The following is a 19127-nucleotide window of genomic DNA, read 5'->3' as shown; positions in this document are numbered from 1 at the left end:
AGATCACAATGTCATCTGCAAGCATCATAGTCCATGGAGATTCCTGTCTAACCTCGTCTGTCAGCCTGTGCATCACCATAGCGAACAAGAAGGGGCTCAGAGCTGATCCCTGATGTAGTCCCACCTCCACCTTGAACTCCTCTGTCACACCTACAGCACACCTCACCACTGTCTTACAGTCCTCATACATGTCCTGCACTGCTCTAACATACTTCTCTGCCACTCCAGACTTCCTCATACAATACCACAGTTCCTCTCTGGGCACCCTGTCATAAGCTTTCTCCCGATCTACAAAAACACAATGCAGCTCCCTCTGGCCTTCTCTGTACTTCTCTATCAACATCCTCAAAGCAAATACTGCATCTGTAGTACTCTTTTTTGGCATGAAACCATACTGCTGCTAAAAAATGTTCACTTCTGCCCTTAGTCTAGCTTCAACTACTCTTTCCCATAACTTCATCGTATGGCTCATCAGCTTTATTCCTCTGTAGTTGCCACAACTCTGCACATCTCCCTTGTTCTTAAAAATGGGCACCAGCACACTTCTCCTCCATTCCTCAGGCATCTTCTCACTATCTAAGATCCTGTTGAACAACCCAGTCAGAAACTCTACTGCCACCTCTCCTAGACACTTCCATACCTCTACAGGTATATCATCAGGGTCGACTGCCTTTCCACTCTTCATTCTCTTCAATGCCCTCCTCACTTCATCCTGACTAATCTTTGCTACACCCTGGTCCACAACAGTCACCTCTTCTAGTCTTTGTTCTTTCTCATTTTCCACGTTCATCAACTCTTCAAAGTACTCTTTCCATCTTCCCATCACACTACTGGCACCTGTCAATAGACTTCCATCCCTATCCTTAATCACCCTAACCTGCTGCACGTCCTTCCCATCTCTATCTCTCTGTCTTTCCAACTGGTATAGATCAGTCTCTCCCTCCTTACTGTCCAACCTAGCATACAAGTCATCATAAGCTTCTTGTTTGGCCTTTGCTACCTCTACCTTCACCTTACGCTGCATCTCCATGTACTCCTGTCTACTCTCCTCAATCCTCTCAGTGTCCCACTTCCTCTTGGCTAACCTCTTTCTCTGTATACACTCCTGTACCTCCTAATTTCACCACCAAGTCTCCTTATCTACTTTCCTTCCAGATGACACACCAAGTACTCTCTTACCTGTCTCCCTGATCACATTAGCTGTAGTTGTCCATTCATCTGGAAGCACCTCCTGACCACCCAGAGCCTGTCTTAACTCCTTCCTAAAAGTCATGCAACACTCTTCCTTTTTTAGCTTCCACCATTTTGTCTTCTGCTCTGCCTTTGCCCACTTGATCTTCCTCACCACCAGAGTCATCCTACACACCACCATCCTATGCTGTTTGGCTACACTCTCACCTACCACTACTTTGCAGTCACTGATCTCTTTCAGGTTACACTGTCTACACAAGATGTAGTCTACCTGTGTGCTCCTACCGCCACTCTTATAGGTCACTCTATGTTCCTGCCTCTTCTGGAAGAAAGTATTCACTACAGCCATTTCCATCCTTTTTGCAAAGTCAACTACCATCTGTCCTTCTGCGTTCCTCTCCTGGATACCAAACCTGCCCATCACATCCTCATCACCTCTGTTTCCTGCACCAACATGTCCATTGAAGTCTGCTCCAATGACAACTCTCCCACTTCTAGGCATGCTCTGCATCACTTCATCAAAGTCCGACCAGAATTTCTCCTTCTCCTCCAGCTCACATCCTACCTGTGGAACATACCCGCTAACAACATTGAACATCACACCTTCTATTTCTAGCTTCAGACTCATCACTCTATCCGACACTCTTTTTACCTCCAGGACATTCCTAACAAACTCCTCCTTCAAGATAACTCCTACTCCATTTCTCTTCCCATCTATACCATGATAGAACAACTTGAACCCTACTCCTAAACTTCTAGCCTTGCTACCTTTCCACCTGGTCTCCTGTACACACAGTATGTCTACCTTCCTTCTCTGCATCATGTCAACCAACTCTCTACCTTTTCCTGTCATAGTTCCAATATTCAGCGTCCCTACTCTTAGTCCTATACTCTTGGTGTTCCTCTTCTCTTTCTTCGAGCGAACGCACTTTCCTCCTCTCCTTCTTCGACCAACAGTAATCCAATTTCCACTGGCGCCCTGTAGGTCAACAGCGCCGATGGCGGTTGTTGTTAACTTGGGCCTCGACCGATCCGGTATGGAAGTCATAGGTTTGATTCTTATCTTTGATTTGGCAAAAGTTTTACGCCGGATGCCCTTCCTGACGCAACCCTCTGTATTTATCCGGGCTTGGGACCGGCACAATAAGACACTGGCTTGTGTCCTCTTGTGGCTACATTGACATAATAGCCCCAAATAAAGGGAGGTTAATGAGGAAAACCACTGGTTAACAATGAGTGGATGATATTTATGTTTATTCCTCCGTCAGGCAGTTCAAAACCACTTTACCTCATATAGTCTGAACACATAGCACTAATTAATTAATAACTTGAAGAGCCACTACGAAACAAAGCATAGAACTTTTGTGCAGAATTATCCGCTGAAGTCCGGAGGGCAAAATGACAGAGAAAAATGCAAACGATGTTCGCTAAAGGCATGGTGGATTTTGGGGCAACATAAAATATCTTTTAGTGATGGGACAGTTGTGAAGGAGTGATTAAAAGCTGTTGTTGACACATTGTTTGAGGGAAAACAGAAAGATGAGATGTGTAGAAAAACTCCCAATGTCAGCTTCAACAGCAACCAGAAAATCAGAAATATTAACAGCTTGATGCAGCTATTCAGAGAGCACCATGCATATCTGTGGCCATTGATGAGTTGTAGCTTTTGTGTGTCAAGTTCCTTCACAAAGATAAGGAGCTCTTTGCTGAGTGTAACACCACTATGAAACACAACAGGAGTGGTTTGACTTGAAGTGTATGCCTTCAATTCTTTAGGCTGGGATGTCTTTAATTTATGAAAAAAAAAAGATTATTTAGCTCTTTTTGCACTTCATTTTTAATTCTGAGGTTTGTGTGTTCTTCAATCTAACATAAAGGCTTGAAATCTATTTGTCTGGGTCTACTTTTATTTATGGTGAGGTAACAGAGATAGCTGTGCACTTATTTAAACATATCCTGTATTGAAAATTGAAAATAAATGATAATGTGGACATAGGGACTGGCTATAAGACACAAACTGGACTTGGGTTTAGACCTTTTACTAAAAGGACATTTTTTTAGCTGGACCACCGTGACTTTTAATTGAATACCCCTGCCTTAAAGGGGCCCTATTATGAAAATCATACTTTTTCAGGTCTTTACATATACAGTACATAGTAGTCCTCCCTAACCCCGACCAACTTCTAGAATCTGGTAAATAAACGCTCCCTGCATCAATAGATATTTGGAGTGTTAGGAAGTCATGGCTCTGAACAACTCAAATCGATCAGATTGCGCCAGAATAGCCATTCTTGACATCAGACTACACACTCTTTGCTATTGGACAGAATATTGGACGATATGGATTTATTGACATGCCCAAGGGCGTGGCCATCCCAAAGACGGAGTTCTTTGCGTCGGACGTGAGGCAGCAGTCTATTGAAATGGTGTCCGTGAGAGGGAGACATGAAAGTTGCTCAGTTGTTGATTGTACAAATAAACACAAGTGTTAATTTTTCATCCCATCCAAAGAAGAACAGAAGAGACCGTGGTTGCATTTCATTTTTAATGGCAATGTACTGGCTACATCACCCGCACGTTTGTTTGTGTATGGAACCACTTCACCCCAGCCTGTTTAAGCAATGAGGGTCAGTACAGACGCTTTGCTTGAGACTGATCCTCATTCAAGGATCACTCCCAACCATACCAGACCAAGGAACTGCACCCCGGTTACAGGTAAGTCTCATCCCCTTTTATCTTTTTTGCAGTTGTCTGTTGGCATGAGTGATCAAGTGCTATTTGGCTAATTAGGTAGTACTGCTTTGTTTCGCGTTTGTGTGCGCGCTCCAACACGTGTGTGCGCTGGACCAACAGTAGGTACAACACATATAAGTTGGTCTCATATTTTCTTATTCTTTGTTACCATGAAGTCATGTTATGCTAGGTTATGTAGGCCAATGTGCTTTTTTTGCGTTTGCGTATTGCGTGTGTGCGCACACGCTCCAACACGTGTGTGTGTGTGCTGGCCTACAGTATAAAGCTAAAACGCACGTAAGTTGGTCTCATATTTTCTGTCCTATTATCTGTCAGCATAAATAAAGTACATTAATGCTAGGCTAAGTAGGGAGTTGTGCTTTGTCTTGTATTGTGTGCACGCACGTGTTAGTCGATTGTTTGTTCGGCGTCACAGCGACAACACACCTAGGTCTGTCCTCCTTATCCAAAATCATAACATTGGTGTCCTGAAATTAGTGTCCCTCTTCCTTGTGCATCCATTCAGCCTACAGCTTCAAAGGACGTGGCGTACCAAACTGACCCACTATAGAAGAAAAGGTATGTACAAGTCATATTCCATACAATATGTTTTAATAAAATTGGTTAAATAGACTAATTTTTCTAAATATTTCAAACAAACATGTTTTGAAATTCTGTTGGTAATTGCTCACAACAAAACACAGTAAAAAGTAACCATACAAATAAATAAATGAGTAGCAAGTACCAGGATGTATTTTGAACACAATTTTTCTAAACAAAGAAATGAATCAAGCAATATCAATAACAGTAAAGATATATCTTTGTGTTTTATTGAACAGGTTTTGTAGCTGACATGTTGGACCTCATATTTGACAAAGTCTTGGTGGACCCCATGCCATACACAACTGAGATGTTAGCCTTTCCTCTCCCCGAGAATCTGTCTGCCCAGTATGAATGTCCGAACAAGGAGGAGGTCATTGCCAGCTACATCCTAAATCCAGCGTAGTGGCCTTTGTCTTCAGGAAACTGTCGGCGTATGCGAAGGACCACACAGGCTGAAATGACGACCCGGATTCTGCATCCTAAATAGCCCCAGCACCAGCCAACAAAGGAGCGATAGGCCAGATGTCTGCACCATCTACAGAAAAAGGACACAAAATTATTTATTTCAAAATATTTTCAATCCTGAGTATTACAACTGTTGTTGATTTCCTAATAGGATGGCCCTGTGTTCTCAGTATTGTTATTGGATGTATTGTTTTATGTAAATAAATGTTTGTATATGTCAACAGAAATGGATTGTGAATACCAAAAAATGTTCAACATGTCTTTTAATAAGACAAAAATCAAGGTGTCGCAAATACAATATATTTGACTTTGTTGTACCTATATTTGTCATGTGTTACTGCATTAATGAAGGTATGCCTGATGAAGCAAAATAAGACGTAACTGTGGTTTTTATTCTGCGACATTTTTCAAAGAACGACTTACCGATGTATTCGTCTCAGACGTGAAGGGCCATACTCAGCCCTCATTACGTGACCGGACATTTGTAGAGTGTACACGTTTAGGCACACAGGATGGCACACAGGAGGCACCCAGGATGTTGAGTCATGCACGGAACCTCATCAACCTGCAGACGGCTCCTAACCTACAGTGAAAAACATGATAAAGGTCATTTGAATTTATAATTGTAAAAGTAGCCAAATAAAGTCATAACTTTGTGGTTTAGCTGTGAGCTTGCTAACTGTGGTATCTCCAAACAGCAGATGTTTTCTGCTTCTGTTGGCATCCATTCAGTGTCCACAGGAGGACCTGTACAATAAACAGAAGGTGAAGACATCTCAAAATAGACTAGATAAAGGCATCACTGCAATATGGCTACATCAATTCACGATTAACCTGGTGTGATGGTGGCAGGACTGCCTCAAATATTTTGCAGCTTAGTAACGGGTTAAATCAATGTGTTATAAAAATAAAGTAACTTAGCCGTGAGCAGAAGCTAGCATTAGACACATGGTAATAACTATCAGAACCACCATCAGACTTTACTGTCACTTATAGAAGTACAGGAGCATTTTAGCAGTCAACATGTCCTTATATATACAAAATACATAATATGACAGATATGGCTTTATTATTACTGTGCGATAAGAGGCGAAAAAAGTAGAAAAAAAAGTAGCTACCGGACAATGCTCCGGTCCTGTGATGACGTAGGTTACAAAATGAAACACAGGACCGACTAAGTAGCGTTCACACGTAATAACCATTCAGAAACGTCCTGCTGCAGTCGGTGTTTCTTCAGGATCCTCCGCTTCTGGGTCCAACTCAGGGTCATAAAATGTACGGCGACACGATGGGGCCTCCGAACGCCATAATGATAACAAATGTAATGCCGTTCAGTGTCCCGTTACCCTAACGCTCTCCTTCAGAGGGGCGTGACCCAGGTGAAGGAGGCGTTGACCAGCGGAGCTCATTGACATACTACAGCTGGAGGCCTGAAACGAAGCGTTTTGTGAGTAGCTCAGATGAGCAATTTTGAAAAGTTGATATTAAGGACCACAGATCCCTTTAGGTCAAAATATTTGGAATACAGTCTAGTTGGACATCTGGCAGCTGAATGACATTAAGTTAAAAATACATAATATGGTACCTTTTTTAATAAAAGGACTCATCACAAGCTGGCCAGTTACACCAGATCAGCCTTCTAAATGTCGAGGGAAAAAAATCTTGTGCTTGGTCGCTCATTGGCTGAGCAACCAAGCACGGAAACAACCTGTTTGACCCGCCTATCCAAAAAGCAGACATGCTAGGTTTTCTCAGGATGTGTGGAACACACAAGTGTCATCTGGCATCAGATCAAGGTTGCTGACAAGGAGAGAAAAGATATGGATGCAGTGTTCCTGGACCTCATGAGCACCTTTGGCTCAGTCTCTCAGAACATCCTGCGGACAGCCTTTGACTACCTCAGGGTCCCACCAGCTCTTTCAACTCTTGTCAAGGCCTACTTCCAGGACACCCATGTGACAACAGCAGATTACACCATGGCACGACAACATTTGTGATTAGAAATCATGTTCAGCTACAACATCTCTCCGCTGGCCTTCACCCTGGCCATGGAGGTCATCCTACGAGCCTCTTGCTGGTTGGTTGGCAGACCTGGGTTGAGTCTATTAATTTATTATTTTAAATTAAAAAAATCTCATGCCAGACTCTTCCAAATTTCAAGAATAATTGTAGGTGGCCTCTGTTATGATTCAATCAGTTTAGTTAAAGTACATTGTTTTAGGTCTTTTTTTTGTATATGTGTGTATCGCAAGTGAAACATTTGCAATGTCTGTGTGATTGTCTGTGAAGAATGGTCAAGGGATTTATGCAAAGGCCTGGATTGTGGGGTTACCTACAGTATGTAGATGTTGAGGAGGCAATTTGGCGCAATCGGTGGGGGGGAGTGTAATGGGGCAATTCATTGACCCTAGATGAAATTATAGAAGATGGTTATGAGTTGGTGGAAGAGATGGTTGTAAATTGTGGAACTTTTGTTGAGAAGGGTATAAAGCTGTAGGAATCTGAGAAGTCGGTACAACATTCATTTTCCCTGACACACACGCAGACACACACAGACACACAGACACACACACACACACACACACACACACACACACACACACACAAACACACAGACTGTATATACATACACGTTATATATATATTTTATAGTTTATGTACGTGCTGAGTCATGATGTAGTCTTACAAGGATCTGTGTACATCTACCAGGGAACGAGGAGCCTTTCTGTGTGGGGTCTAAATGCTCTTCCTGGGGCTGTGTTGCCTTTCTGTAGTTGATTTCCCTCCCTCTAACCAAAAAACAAAAACATTAAATAGAATAATTAAATATAAATATAATCCCACTAACATAATGATCCCAAATACATACAACCATGTCCAGTATTTTCATTGCAGTATTTTCCGCACTATAAGACGCACCTAAAGGCCTATAATTTTCTCATAAACCTGCAGTGCGCCTTATAATCCGTTGCGCCTTATATGTGGATTAATATTAATATTGATTAATAACAAGATTGCTGAAAAAAAAGCCAGCGGTCTGGCCAGCAGTCATGTTGCACTACGCCACTAGAGGACACCCTCACAAAGCACTATGGCCAGACTACGCCCCCTAACAACGGTAGTCAAGGGGCGTTGCCCAAGTGCCGTCCCTCACTGACCGGCTGTTTGACGGTAGAGCAGCCTGTGGAAAACACCGGTGCCTGGCTACGATAACATAGCAAAACAGGGACTTTTCAACAATTCTGATAATAAAGTTTGACTGACTGACTGATCTCAGTATTTCCCGACTACTGTGGCACTGGAAATAAATTGTATAAAGGTGAATGAAAGACCTTCAAAGCTGAACGTCCAGCCTTTTCTGAAATTTTAAGAGCTGAGTCACTGCTAGACAGAGGTGCCTGGTGTGCTGCAATTGATTTGCAAATGTAGTTGATACCTGAAACAATACGTTACTGGGGGGAGTGCATTTCGGCTTGTGTATTCTGTCTGGCAGCGACGTGCTGTGAGATTCACGGCGGTGAGACACTGACGTTAAGGTCAGTTCTATGAGTAAAACAGAGCGTCGCATTTGCCAGTAAATTAGCAGCCTGACATTGAAAACCGGTTAAAAATTGTTTCAGACACACAGCAGCAAATAGCTGCACCTCACCTCCGACTGGACTACCAGTTGATTGAAACAGTACAGTATTTAATTAATAAACAAAGACAAACGTCAGAGCTTAAATATCTGCTTCAAACTTCAGATCAGGAAACAATCCGCCCTGTTCGAACTGAGTGGTTCACTTGTAATGAATTTAACCAGTTTTTAATATCAGGTTTTTAAAATATGGCGTATTTTGCCATGCGGAGTGGCAAATACGCCACTTTGTCTAGCTCTTACCTCCGTGAACCTCATCACATGTCACTGAGAGCTATAGAAATAAAATCTAATTGGACTATGTTTTTAGATAATTTTGTACTACAGTATTTTGTAGTACTTTAATGAGTAAATCTCAGCAGCAGAGCTCTCACCTCTGCATTCATCCAGGGCTTCTGGTTTGGGTAGACGATGATCGTTCTGGTGTTAGTGACATCGTCCGCACACTTGGAGATGAACCCGAGGACAGAGGAAGTGTATTCCTCCAGGTTCACCTCTCCCCCCTGTGTGGCTGCCTCCCTGAACATCTGCCAATCTGTGTGTTGGAAGCAGTCCTGGAGCACCGGGGCCGCGTCCTGGGGCCACACAGTGACAGTTTTCCTCGTGGGTTTGAGGGATTTCACCAGGGGACGATATGCTGGAGCCATCAGGATGGAGATGTGGTCTGATAGGCCGAGGTGTGGTCGGGGGAGGGACCTGTATGCGCTGCGTAAGTTGGTGTACACACAGTCCAGTGTGTTGTCCCCACGTGTGGGGATGGTGACGTGTTGGTGAAAACTGGGCAGTGTGTCCGTCAGTTTAACGTGGTTGAAGTCCCCTGCTACCACGTAAAACGCCTCCGGGTGCCTGGTCTGCAGTGAGCTGATGGTGTCGTGCAGCTCACGTAACGCTTCGTTTCCGTTAGTGTTAGCATTAACACCCGGCGGGATGTAAACAATGGTGACGAACACCGCCGTGAACTCACAAGGCAGATAGTGCGGCCAGCATTTAACAGTCACGTGTTCTATCGCCTCGGAGCAGTAGCTCTTGACCAGTTCACTGTTTGTGCACCAACCCCTGTTCACGTATGCACACAGTCCTCCCCCACGTGTTTTCCCGGATCGATGGTCCCGGTCCGCTCGGAACAGCTGTAATCCATCGATCGATGGAAAGCAGAGTCCGGCATGCTGTTGTTCAGCCAGGTCTCCGTGAGGCCGATCACACTGCAGCTCCTCATCTCCTCCCAGACCCCCATCCGGAGGCGTAGCATGTCCATTTCATTGTCCAAACAACGGACATTGGCCAAAAAGAGTGAGGGGATTGGTGGTCTGCTGGATTTTAGCTGGGTTAGCCAGCCAGCCCTCTTCCCTCTTTTCTGCCTCCGGGCACATCACTTCCTCTTGCCGGTCCGTCCTCGGGCCCCCCCGCGCCGCTCCTGCGTTCTGAGTGTCCCCAGTCTGCCGAGAGTTGCTTTCACCGTTGGTGAAATTGATGCTGTTTGGTTATTTCTGATGAAGTACAGTTCGGCTGGGCTGTACTTCACATTTGCTGTTAAGCTGCTGTTCAGATGATTTCTTAAAGCGCTAGAAATGGGCATTACAGCGGGAGCTCCAGAAGCCGCTGCAACCCTGTGCGCCGCCATCATGGATATTACTTACAAATACAAAATTATATCTTAGATCGTTTCAGTGGTGAACATTCTAATATTCAACATGATTCACTTGTGAACAACACCCACCTCTAACTTGTGCTCCACTATTTGTATGTTCAAATCTGCCCTCCTAATCTGGAGTTCAAAAGAAACCATTTTTTATCTGTTGTCTGTATTTCATAAAAAGTGAATTCGATAAACGTCTTTGACAAATAGCTGGAAATACACGAGGAGGACATCAAAACATACTGTTGCATATAAATTTCACAGAATGAACCGCTGGTGTTCACTGAGCTTCTATTTGTACATTGAATGTGATGGACTGTCGAGCTTGCTCTGCTAAAAAAAGATGAGAAAGTGTTGATCCTTCAGTGGAGGCTAAATGTCACTCTGCATTGCACCAGAATGTTAAGTAGTAGTAACAATCAGTAACAGAAAATATTTGAACACCTTTCTTTTCTTCAATTTCCTGGTAATTTATTTTTCTTTTTATCAATTATGTATTATTTGACGAAAACACACAGAGAATTAAACATGGAATGCCTAAAACCAGTTATAAGCAGTAAAATGCAACAGCTATTGATGTAAGAACTGAATTAGTTATAGCTATTACTGTGTCAAGGAATCCATCTAAAAGGACTAGATGTCAGTTCTTCATTTCAGTTCTTAGACAATATAGGTATACGCGACAGTATGAATATTCTTCTTTTCAACTGTTTTTAAAACGTGTATATGCCGATTTACTGTTTGAATTACATAACATGAAAATCTTAAAAGACATTTCCTTATTTAACAGAACTTGATGTAGATGAGAGCACAATTATGTGTGTGACAAAAGCATTATGAAGGCGATAAAACAACTGAAAAGCCGAACGTCCACTCATTATTTACTGTACAATGTCATTATGTTATAATGAGGAAGAGGAGGATCCCTAATGAGATGATGCAGAAGTCTGACCTGTGTGAACGATATTTTTAAACTTTGTTCTCAGCTGCTGATATGTGCGCTTCTGGTGGATTGCATCTAATAAAATATTTTAATAAACTATTATTCAAGCCATTTACCTCTGTAATTTTACCGTGAGTACAACAGACTACATAAAGTCTTCATACACGTAGATTACAATCTGTACTTCAACTGCGTAAAGTAACGCGGAGCGTGTCTCACCCGTCATCATGGTGAATCGTCGAATCTAGGCTCCATTGATGATGGCTTTTTAAAATGGCGTCGCGCCTGTTAAACTGCGGGTCAATTTACCCTGGGTTACAAAAAGTAACCCTGAGAAGCGTTTGTGAAACTGAAAACCCTGGATTTCCAAGTCCAGGGTAAAGCAACCCAGAGCTACAGGTTGTACTCGGGGTTTGTTAGCCCTGTTTCGTGACATGGGGCCCGTTCAATAAGCAGGTTTAGTGGAAAACCAGGGTAAGTTAACCCTGAAATCAGGGAAAACCAGGGCTTTCATTTTCACAAAAGGAGGTAACTTAACCCAGAGTTAGAGCAGTAACCCTGACCTGTTTCATGAAGCGAGGTAAACTAAACCTCTGGGTTTGTTACCGCAGTAACAGACTCTCTGAACATAACCTGGTCGGCAGCAGGTTTTATACCACAAACCCAGGGTTTCTTCTGACTCCGCCCCCTTTCACTGCCGTGAGTTTGACCGAAGTAAGGTTCTTATTTAAATAACTCCGTATTTCAGAGGTGAACATGGCATATCCGTTTGACGTGGAGCCCCTTGATGGAGTTTCTGCATTAATTCACAGAGATTTTACTTTACTTATATCGCGTTCAGATGTCCAGTCATATCCAGACAGTTCTCTTTATGATCGGTACCGATTCACGTCCCAATCCATCACACACACCCATGACCTGATCCATCCTCACATCTGCTGCAGCAGTGCTGTGTGTAGTTCTCCAGTTTTTAATTTTTTATTTGCAAACGGTAGTTTGTCTATACGATGTGAGAGATGCTCAATGCATCTCACGTTGAAACCTTTACCCCAGTTTTTCTATTTCCCTGGAGATAAACCCGTCAGAATCATCAAGGAGGAGTTCCACATGATAGCAGGTGAATGTTGTAGAAATCTGATAAATGAATTTCAAATGATATTCTCTTAATGACATGGTGCTACAACCTCAGAATTGGATTATTAACTTTAATTTCTTTTAGGATTTCCCAATGTAATTGGCTGCACAGATGGTACCACATTCCCATCAAGTTACATGTAGACTGAACATTGTTTCAACATGTTAAAGACTGCATCCTAGACATACAGCCATCTGTCCAGATCATGTGATGCTGCAGAGTTCATTTCTGATGTGGAGGTCTGGGTCTGTTCCTGACTCTTGGATGTATGATCAGTCTTACCTTAGCAGCAGACTGTAATGTGGTCAGTAACCTAAAGATTTGCAGAATAATTCACTTGTCATCATTGTGTAATCCACTCTAATGAATCCACTATACATTACAGGAGAGTCTACAACACCTCAGGATGATTCCTGCTATCCAGGACGGCAGAGCAGTGACAGTCAACATCTGCCAGAATCATTTCAGAGTCACCATTACCACCATCACAGCGGCAATAAAAGCATACAATACACATTTCCTGTGGTCATCTTTATTTCTGACAAATACAAAGTTAGTTTTTGTATCATTACAATACTTAACATTCTAATAGTTAACATGATTCACCTGTGACCATTACCCACCTCTAACTTGTGCTCCAGTATCTCTATGTCCCGATCTGTCCTCCTAATCTGGAGGTCCTAGTAAATCATTTCTATTTTCTGTACTTTTTTAGAAAGTAAATTTTATAATCTTCTTCAGCAGATAGATGGGAATACATGAGGAGGACATTAAAACATAGATAGATAGATAGATAGATAGATAGATAGATAGATAGATAGATAGATAGATAGATAGATAGATAGATAGATAGATAGATAGATAGATAGATAGATAGATAGATAGATCGATCGATCAGTAACATAAAATATTCGACCCCCTTTGTTTTCTTCAATTTCTTGTTAATTTCTTTTTCTTTTTATCAATTAATAACTCCTGTGTATATCATGTGACTAAAACAGACAGAAAATAAAAGTTGGAATAACTCAAAGCGGTTATAAGCAGTACAATGTCACAGCCACTGATGTAAGAACTAAAGCAGTTTTGGCTATTACTGTATCAAACAAGCTACATGTCAGGTCTTGATTTCAGTTCTTATATAATATAGGTATATGCAATGGTGTGAATATCCTTCTCAACTGTTTTTGTAACGTGCATATGCCGATTTACTGTTTTATTTACATGACAATTAAACATTTAAATATACTTCATATTGAACAGAACCTGATGTAGATGACAGCGCATTTATGTGCATGAAAAGACCGTTATGCTGGCAATAAAACAACTGAACAGCCAAATGTCCACTTAATATTTTATGTACAATATCTAACATAATGAGGAAGATGAGGATCCCTAACGAGATGATGCAGAAGTCTGACCTGTGTGAACAATGTTTTTATACTTCATTGTCAGCTGCTGACGCGCGCTTCTCCCCCACTGGATCACACCTAAATAAAAAAATTAATAAACTATTATTGAAGCCGTTTACCTACGTGTTTTTACCGTGAAGGCAACGGACTACGTTTAAACTTACGCATTGACTTGAGCAGTAATTCACTCCCATGACATCTCGCTCTTCTTTGCAGCTGCAACACTGTTCTCTTTCTTCTGAAAATGTCCTCAAAGTCTTCATATTCATAAATTAAAATCTGTACTTTGACTGCCGTAAAGCGCTGCGGTGCGTGACTCGTCCGTCGTCATGGTGAATCGTCGACTCGGGGCCCCATTGATGATGGCTTTTTTTCGAGTTGTCGTGTCTGTTAAACTGCGGGTCAACTTACTCTGGGTTAGAAAAACTAACCCTGTAATGCATTTGTGAAACCGAAATCCCTGGTTTTTCCAAGGTCAGGGTAAAACAACCCTGAACCACAGGTTTACCTCAGAGTAGGTTAACCCTGCCTTCGTGAAACGGGCCCACAGTCATGAATGCTCAATCTAGTGGACGGATAGCGCAACTACAACCACTAGTTTTTTAAATCTATTTTAACATTTTTTATTATATGCGCCTTATAATCCAGTGCGCCTTATACTGTATATGAAATAAATTATAGAATAAGCAATTCATTAAAAGTGCACCTTATAATCCAGTGCGCCTTATAGTGTAAATCATCTTCTGAGGGTCTTCACAGTAAATCCAAAATTTTTTCATAGTGGTTGATAGAACATGTTCACTATAATCAAGCTGGACCAAACCAGACTGCTTTTATTGAATTAGATATGGTATTCAAATGATAAAAGTAATAAAGTGAGTTGAGCGTGGGCCCAAATACTTTTCATGAAGTACAGTAGTACATGGATTGAAGTCTTTCAGAAATCAAGGTTGATGATCTTAGTGCAGTTAAATAAACTAGAAACAGTTTTTATCTCTCTTTGCTTTGGGAGTCCAGTGAAAACCATAGAATCACTTCAATGTATCTGTCTCTATATGTGCGCTTGTCTGCAAACAGCAATGTCATATGTAGGTTTTCAGTTTTGATGATCATGATACACACATGGACCAAACTCCTCTGTTAATGAAAGAAAATCCCACAACGGTCACTGAAATAACTTGAAACTGCCAAAAGTAATAAATAAATACAATTTACTGAAAATTAACCAATGAAAATCATACCTTGCTTTTGAATAGTGGTTTAACATAATCACTGTAAAAAAAGAAACTAATGAAACAGGCCTGAATAAAAATGATGGTTCCTTTAACATATTTTGTTGCACACCGTTTTGAGCAATCAAATGATTTCTTTAACTGTCAGTTAGACTTCTGCACCCGTCAAAACGTATTTTGGCCCCCTTCCCATGAGCAAACTGCACCACTTGTCTCAGGTTTGAAGTGTGGACATTCTCCTAGAAGCCTTGTGCAAACTGCACAAACTGCCCAGTGGCAAACTCAAGTCTTGCTTTTTTTCGTGATTTAATTTCAACAGTGGTGTCCTCCTTGGTTGTTAGTCTTGAAGTCCACTTTGGCTCCAGTAAAGATGGTATGATCTGACACTGTTGTACGTCGACCTTGGAGCTCACCTTTAATGTCTTTGGCAGTTGTTCTGGCCTCTCTAGTTACCATTGGTGTTATCCATCCCTCGAGGTTGACTACAATCCGATGGACCTTAAAGTTTTGAATAGTATGGGCAGTCATTGTCACAAGAACATCAATCAGCTTGGAGATGATCTGATAGCCTTTATCTTTAACATTCTTGTCTATAATTTTCTTTCTCATGTGAGACAACTTTCTCCTTGAATTCTTGTGGTCCGTGTTACATGTGGTAGACACTATATCACCAAACAACACAGAGATGATTTCTCACCCTAGTTTAACATGTTTTTACTGCCACATGATTTTCAGTCTTTTCTAGTGGTATCATCATCTGTTCAGGTGTGTTTCATTCATATGTTTTTTTTATTACTCTGTTGAGCCTTAACTCAGAAACAATGTCTGATTTTCATTGGTTTGTTTTCAATATTTTTTTTACTACTATTTTGTCTGTTCAAGGTTATTTCAGTGACCAATGTGGGTTTTTTTCTTTCATTAAGAGAGGGATACCTAAAATTTTACCCATGGGGCGTAATAGGAATTCATAATATCATAAACATCTATAATAAATCACCACATTCTCCATGAATGTTACAAATATGTGACAGATCCATAAAACTGAGTGCACCCTCGGTATTTTCAGTTAATGCATTCCAGGAACCATTCGCGATTGAGGAATCCCGCAATCGAGATCGCGATCTATTTATCTTATTATTTATGCTAATTTAAATGTCCATACTGATATTAAACCACCTTCTGTCTGTATTACCTTTTCCCACACTCTTATCGACTGTTTACAGCACTTTTGTGTCTCACGAAAGTCCAAGACTGACGGAACAGGCGCACTTCCGGATGTTGTCAGCCAATAGAATACGCGTACAGTATCAGGTGACTGCCGACAAAAAATCCGTAATGAGATGGAGACGCAATTGTTGATGCGCGGTCGCGCGAGGGCGCACTGTATTAGAGTTTTCCAGACACAGGCTATGTCAGTCAAATCAGTCAATGCAGCAGGGATATGGCGTCTACCCTTTGAACCTGTGCCAGAAAACAGAACGGAAGGTTTAACGGCATAAAAACCATCCACTTTTTTTGAATTTCTGTTATGATTCAGAATAGACTGCAGAAAATGATAGCAAGTGAGCAATAAAATAAGTTGCTTAGAGTTGGATTTCGAGTACAGTATTTTCCGCACTATAAAGCCACCTAAAAGCCCATAATTTTCCCACAAACTTGCAGTGTGCCTTATAATCCGATACGCCTTATACCGTATTGGCCCGAATATAAAACGGTGGTTTTTGAATTGAAATACAGGTAGTCGCCGACTTACGACCGCGATTGGGACCGACAGATCGGTCGTAACTCGACTTGGTCGTAAATCGACTCTTACGTAAAAATTCAATCCAGCAGCGCTGGTTCTTGGCTGGGGGTCGTCTGGATCGTCAGCTGGGGCAGCGTGTCGGTTGGTGGGAGTGGGAGACGATCTTTTCATAATCATTGTGAGCTTTGTCTGAATTGTTCGTTTCTTTTTCTCCTCATAAATTTCACGATATGGACGGAAAGCGTCGTTTGCCATCCGTTCAATCCTTGCAAATGTTTCTATGTTCTATGTGCATTTCTTCAAAGTGTGCACGGAGTTTATTTAACAGGGAAAAGCCTTCTGACAAGCCTTTGGTGGTGAACATTTTTTCTGTTTCCTCCTCTTCTTTCTCTGCTTCTCTTCTCTCTTCTTCTTCCACTCTTTCTTCTTCCAGCGCGATCAGTTCTTCATACAGCGCAATCATTCGTGAGTTCTCCAAGGAGAGGTTTTTTGCCAGTTTCACTATTTTCCCCCGAATCTGATCAAGTTCTTCGTCACTTTCAAATCCAGCAGAAGAGTTCACGTAACGCTTGACAGTTTTTCCATACGCCATTCATACATTTCTCCGTCACAGCCTCCCAAGAAGCCCAGCCCATCAGTAGTGGGCTGGGCTATTGATCTCAGTGTGACTGAACAGCGTGTGTGCGCCGTGGGGACTGAAGAGAGCGCGGGAGCCTCAGAGCGTGAGTACTGTGGCTGGAGGGAATGCCGGCGTTACCCAGACATTGTGGTCGTAAAGTCGGTCGGTCGTAAGTTGCACAGGTCGTAAGTCGGCGACTACCTGTAAGACTGAAAAAGTGGGGGTCGTCTTACATTCAGGTCTAGACACTATACCCATTCACAACGCTAGATGGCGCCAGATATCTTTAAAACGAATGCTGAACTCAACCCCCGAGGCCAAAGCGAACCCCTGTCACGAAGAAGAAAGATAAAAATAGCGGTAGCCCCAAGAAGAAAAATAAAAAATAGCAGTAGGAAAGAAAAGAGAAGAAAATAAGAGGTGTGATAACAGAAAATGGAGAAACGTAGCGACAAAATGTTACATTTCAAAAACCAGACGCCATTCATTTACAAATGTGATTGCGCTTTAGTTCACATATTTAAATGTTCAGATATTAAGATGTGATAGACAGTTTTTGCATGATTTGAATGATCAAAATAAAATGCTTTTTCTCTCGAATATATTGTTATAATCATTTGTTTCAGATGTACTGTAATTATTTTCTGTATAAAAATTAAATTTGGTGTTCAAAAAGTCTTTTTTCAAACTTGAGTCTTGAAAAATAGGGAGTCGTCTTATAATCAGGGTCGTCTTGTATTCTGGCCAATATGGTATATTAAAAGAATTATAAAGTAAACAATTCATTAAAGGTGCGCCTAACAATCCGGTGCGCCTTATAGTGCAGAAAATACTGTAACAGAAAATATATCTGTTTGGACTGGTAGATTGTATATTTTAAGAAAGGGTGACTGATGAACAGAAAGCTGATGACTATATAGATGTGAACTGATTATGTGTTATATGCATTGACCCAGTGCGTGTGTTTGTGTGTATTTACACTGTATTTTCAGGTGATTTTACATCCTTTAAGACCTCGCATGTCCCTGGGACAAGGAGGCATTTGGGTAACTGTCATCTGGATAATGGCCAGCTGCTTCTCCCTTCCACATGCAATCTACCAAAAACTCCTTACTTTTACATACAGGTAATGTGAAACATTCTGTAGAATCTCAATAATAGTAAATCAGTTTGGATTTTGTGATGATAGTCACTTAAAGAATTTGATGTGAAGCTTTTTCATTGATCACCATATCACAAGAGGAAAAGAACAGGACAGAATTCTTCTGGGACCACTAACCTTACAATCATCTGCACCTCCAGTATACAACTCTTTACAGAAGCTTTTTTGTGTGTAAACATTACCAAAAAAAAAAAAAAAAAGCTCCACCCCCACCCCCAAAAGGAAAAAAAAATACTCTAATGGGGCCTCAAGAATTATGACGGAAGAGTTGATGTAATGGAGAAAGTTCATGTACAGAGGGAAAAAAAGTGATTTTATTAGAAGGAAACAACAATGTGAAAGATTAATTCCCTCTATTAAATGTGAGTTGATATGCTAGATATATACAGTATAGACAACTTCAGATGGGGACACACATCTAGTCAAATCCTGGTATAGTAAAATTTTATTAACCTCTACTTCATCATCAAAGTGATCTTATTGCTGTCATCCTTTTTATAATTCCTGTGGCCATATCATATCTGAATCTTTCTCTCTTCAAATGTATCCATTTGGAAAAGGTCAGGGTTCAGTCTGTCAAATCTGAGAAACTGCGGTTTTAAAAATAGTTGGTTTTTA

General features: G+C 41.4%; 1 protein-coding gene and 1 long non-coding RNA gene across 2 annotated transcripts in view; both read left to right on the top strand.

Moving 5' to 3' along the window:
* gpr83 (G protein-coupled receptor 83) overlaps nt 1–19127 on the top strand; it is a 39923-nt gene that overhangs the window by 4198 nt on the left and 16598 nt on the right. Inside the window, exon 3 of the mRNA XM_068321170.1 lies at nt 18340–18473. Coding sequence (XP_068177271.1) covers nt 18340–18473 — 134 coding nt within the window. The remainder of the gene's footprint in view (nt 1–18339; nt 18474–19127) is intronic.
* On the top strand, nt 3458–4956 carry LOC137599692 (uncharacterized). The gene is made up of 3 exons (XR_011036847.1): nt 3458–3906; nt 4451–4503; nt 4764–4956. It is a non-coding gene; the product is annotated as an uncharacterized lncRNA (long non-coding RNA).

This window comes from Antennarius striatus, chromosome 8 (genome assembly GCF_040054535.1).
Source record: "Antennarius striatus isolate MH-2024 chromosome 8, ASM4005453v1, whole genome shotgun sequence".
NCBI classification, from domain to species: Eukaryota; Metazoa; Chordata; class Actinopteri; order Lophiiformes; family Antennariidae; genus Antennarius; species Antennarius striatus.
Note: the sequence above shows the minus strand (reverse complement) of the source record. Positions and strands in the feature narration are given on the sequence as shown.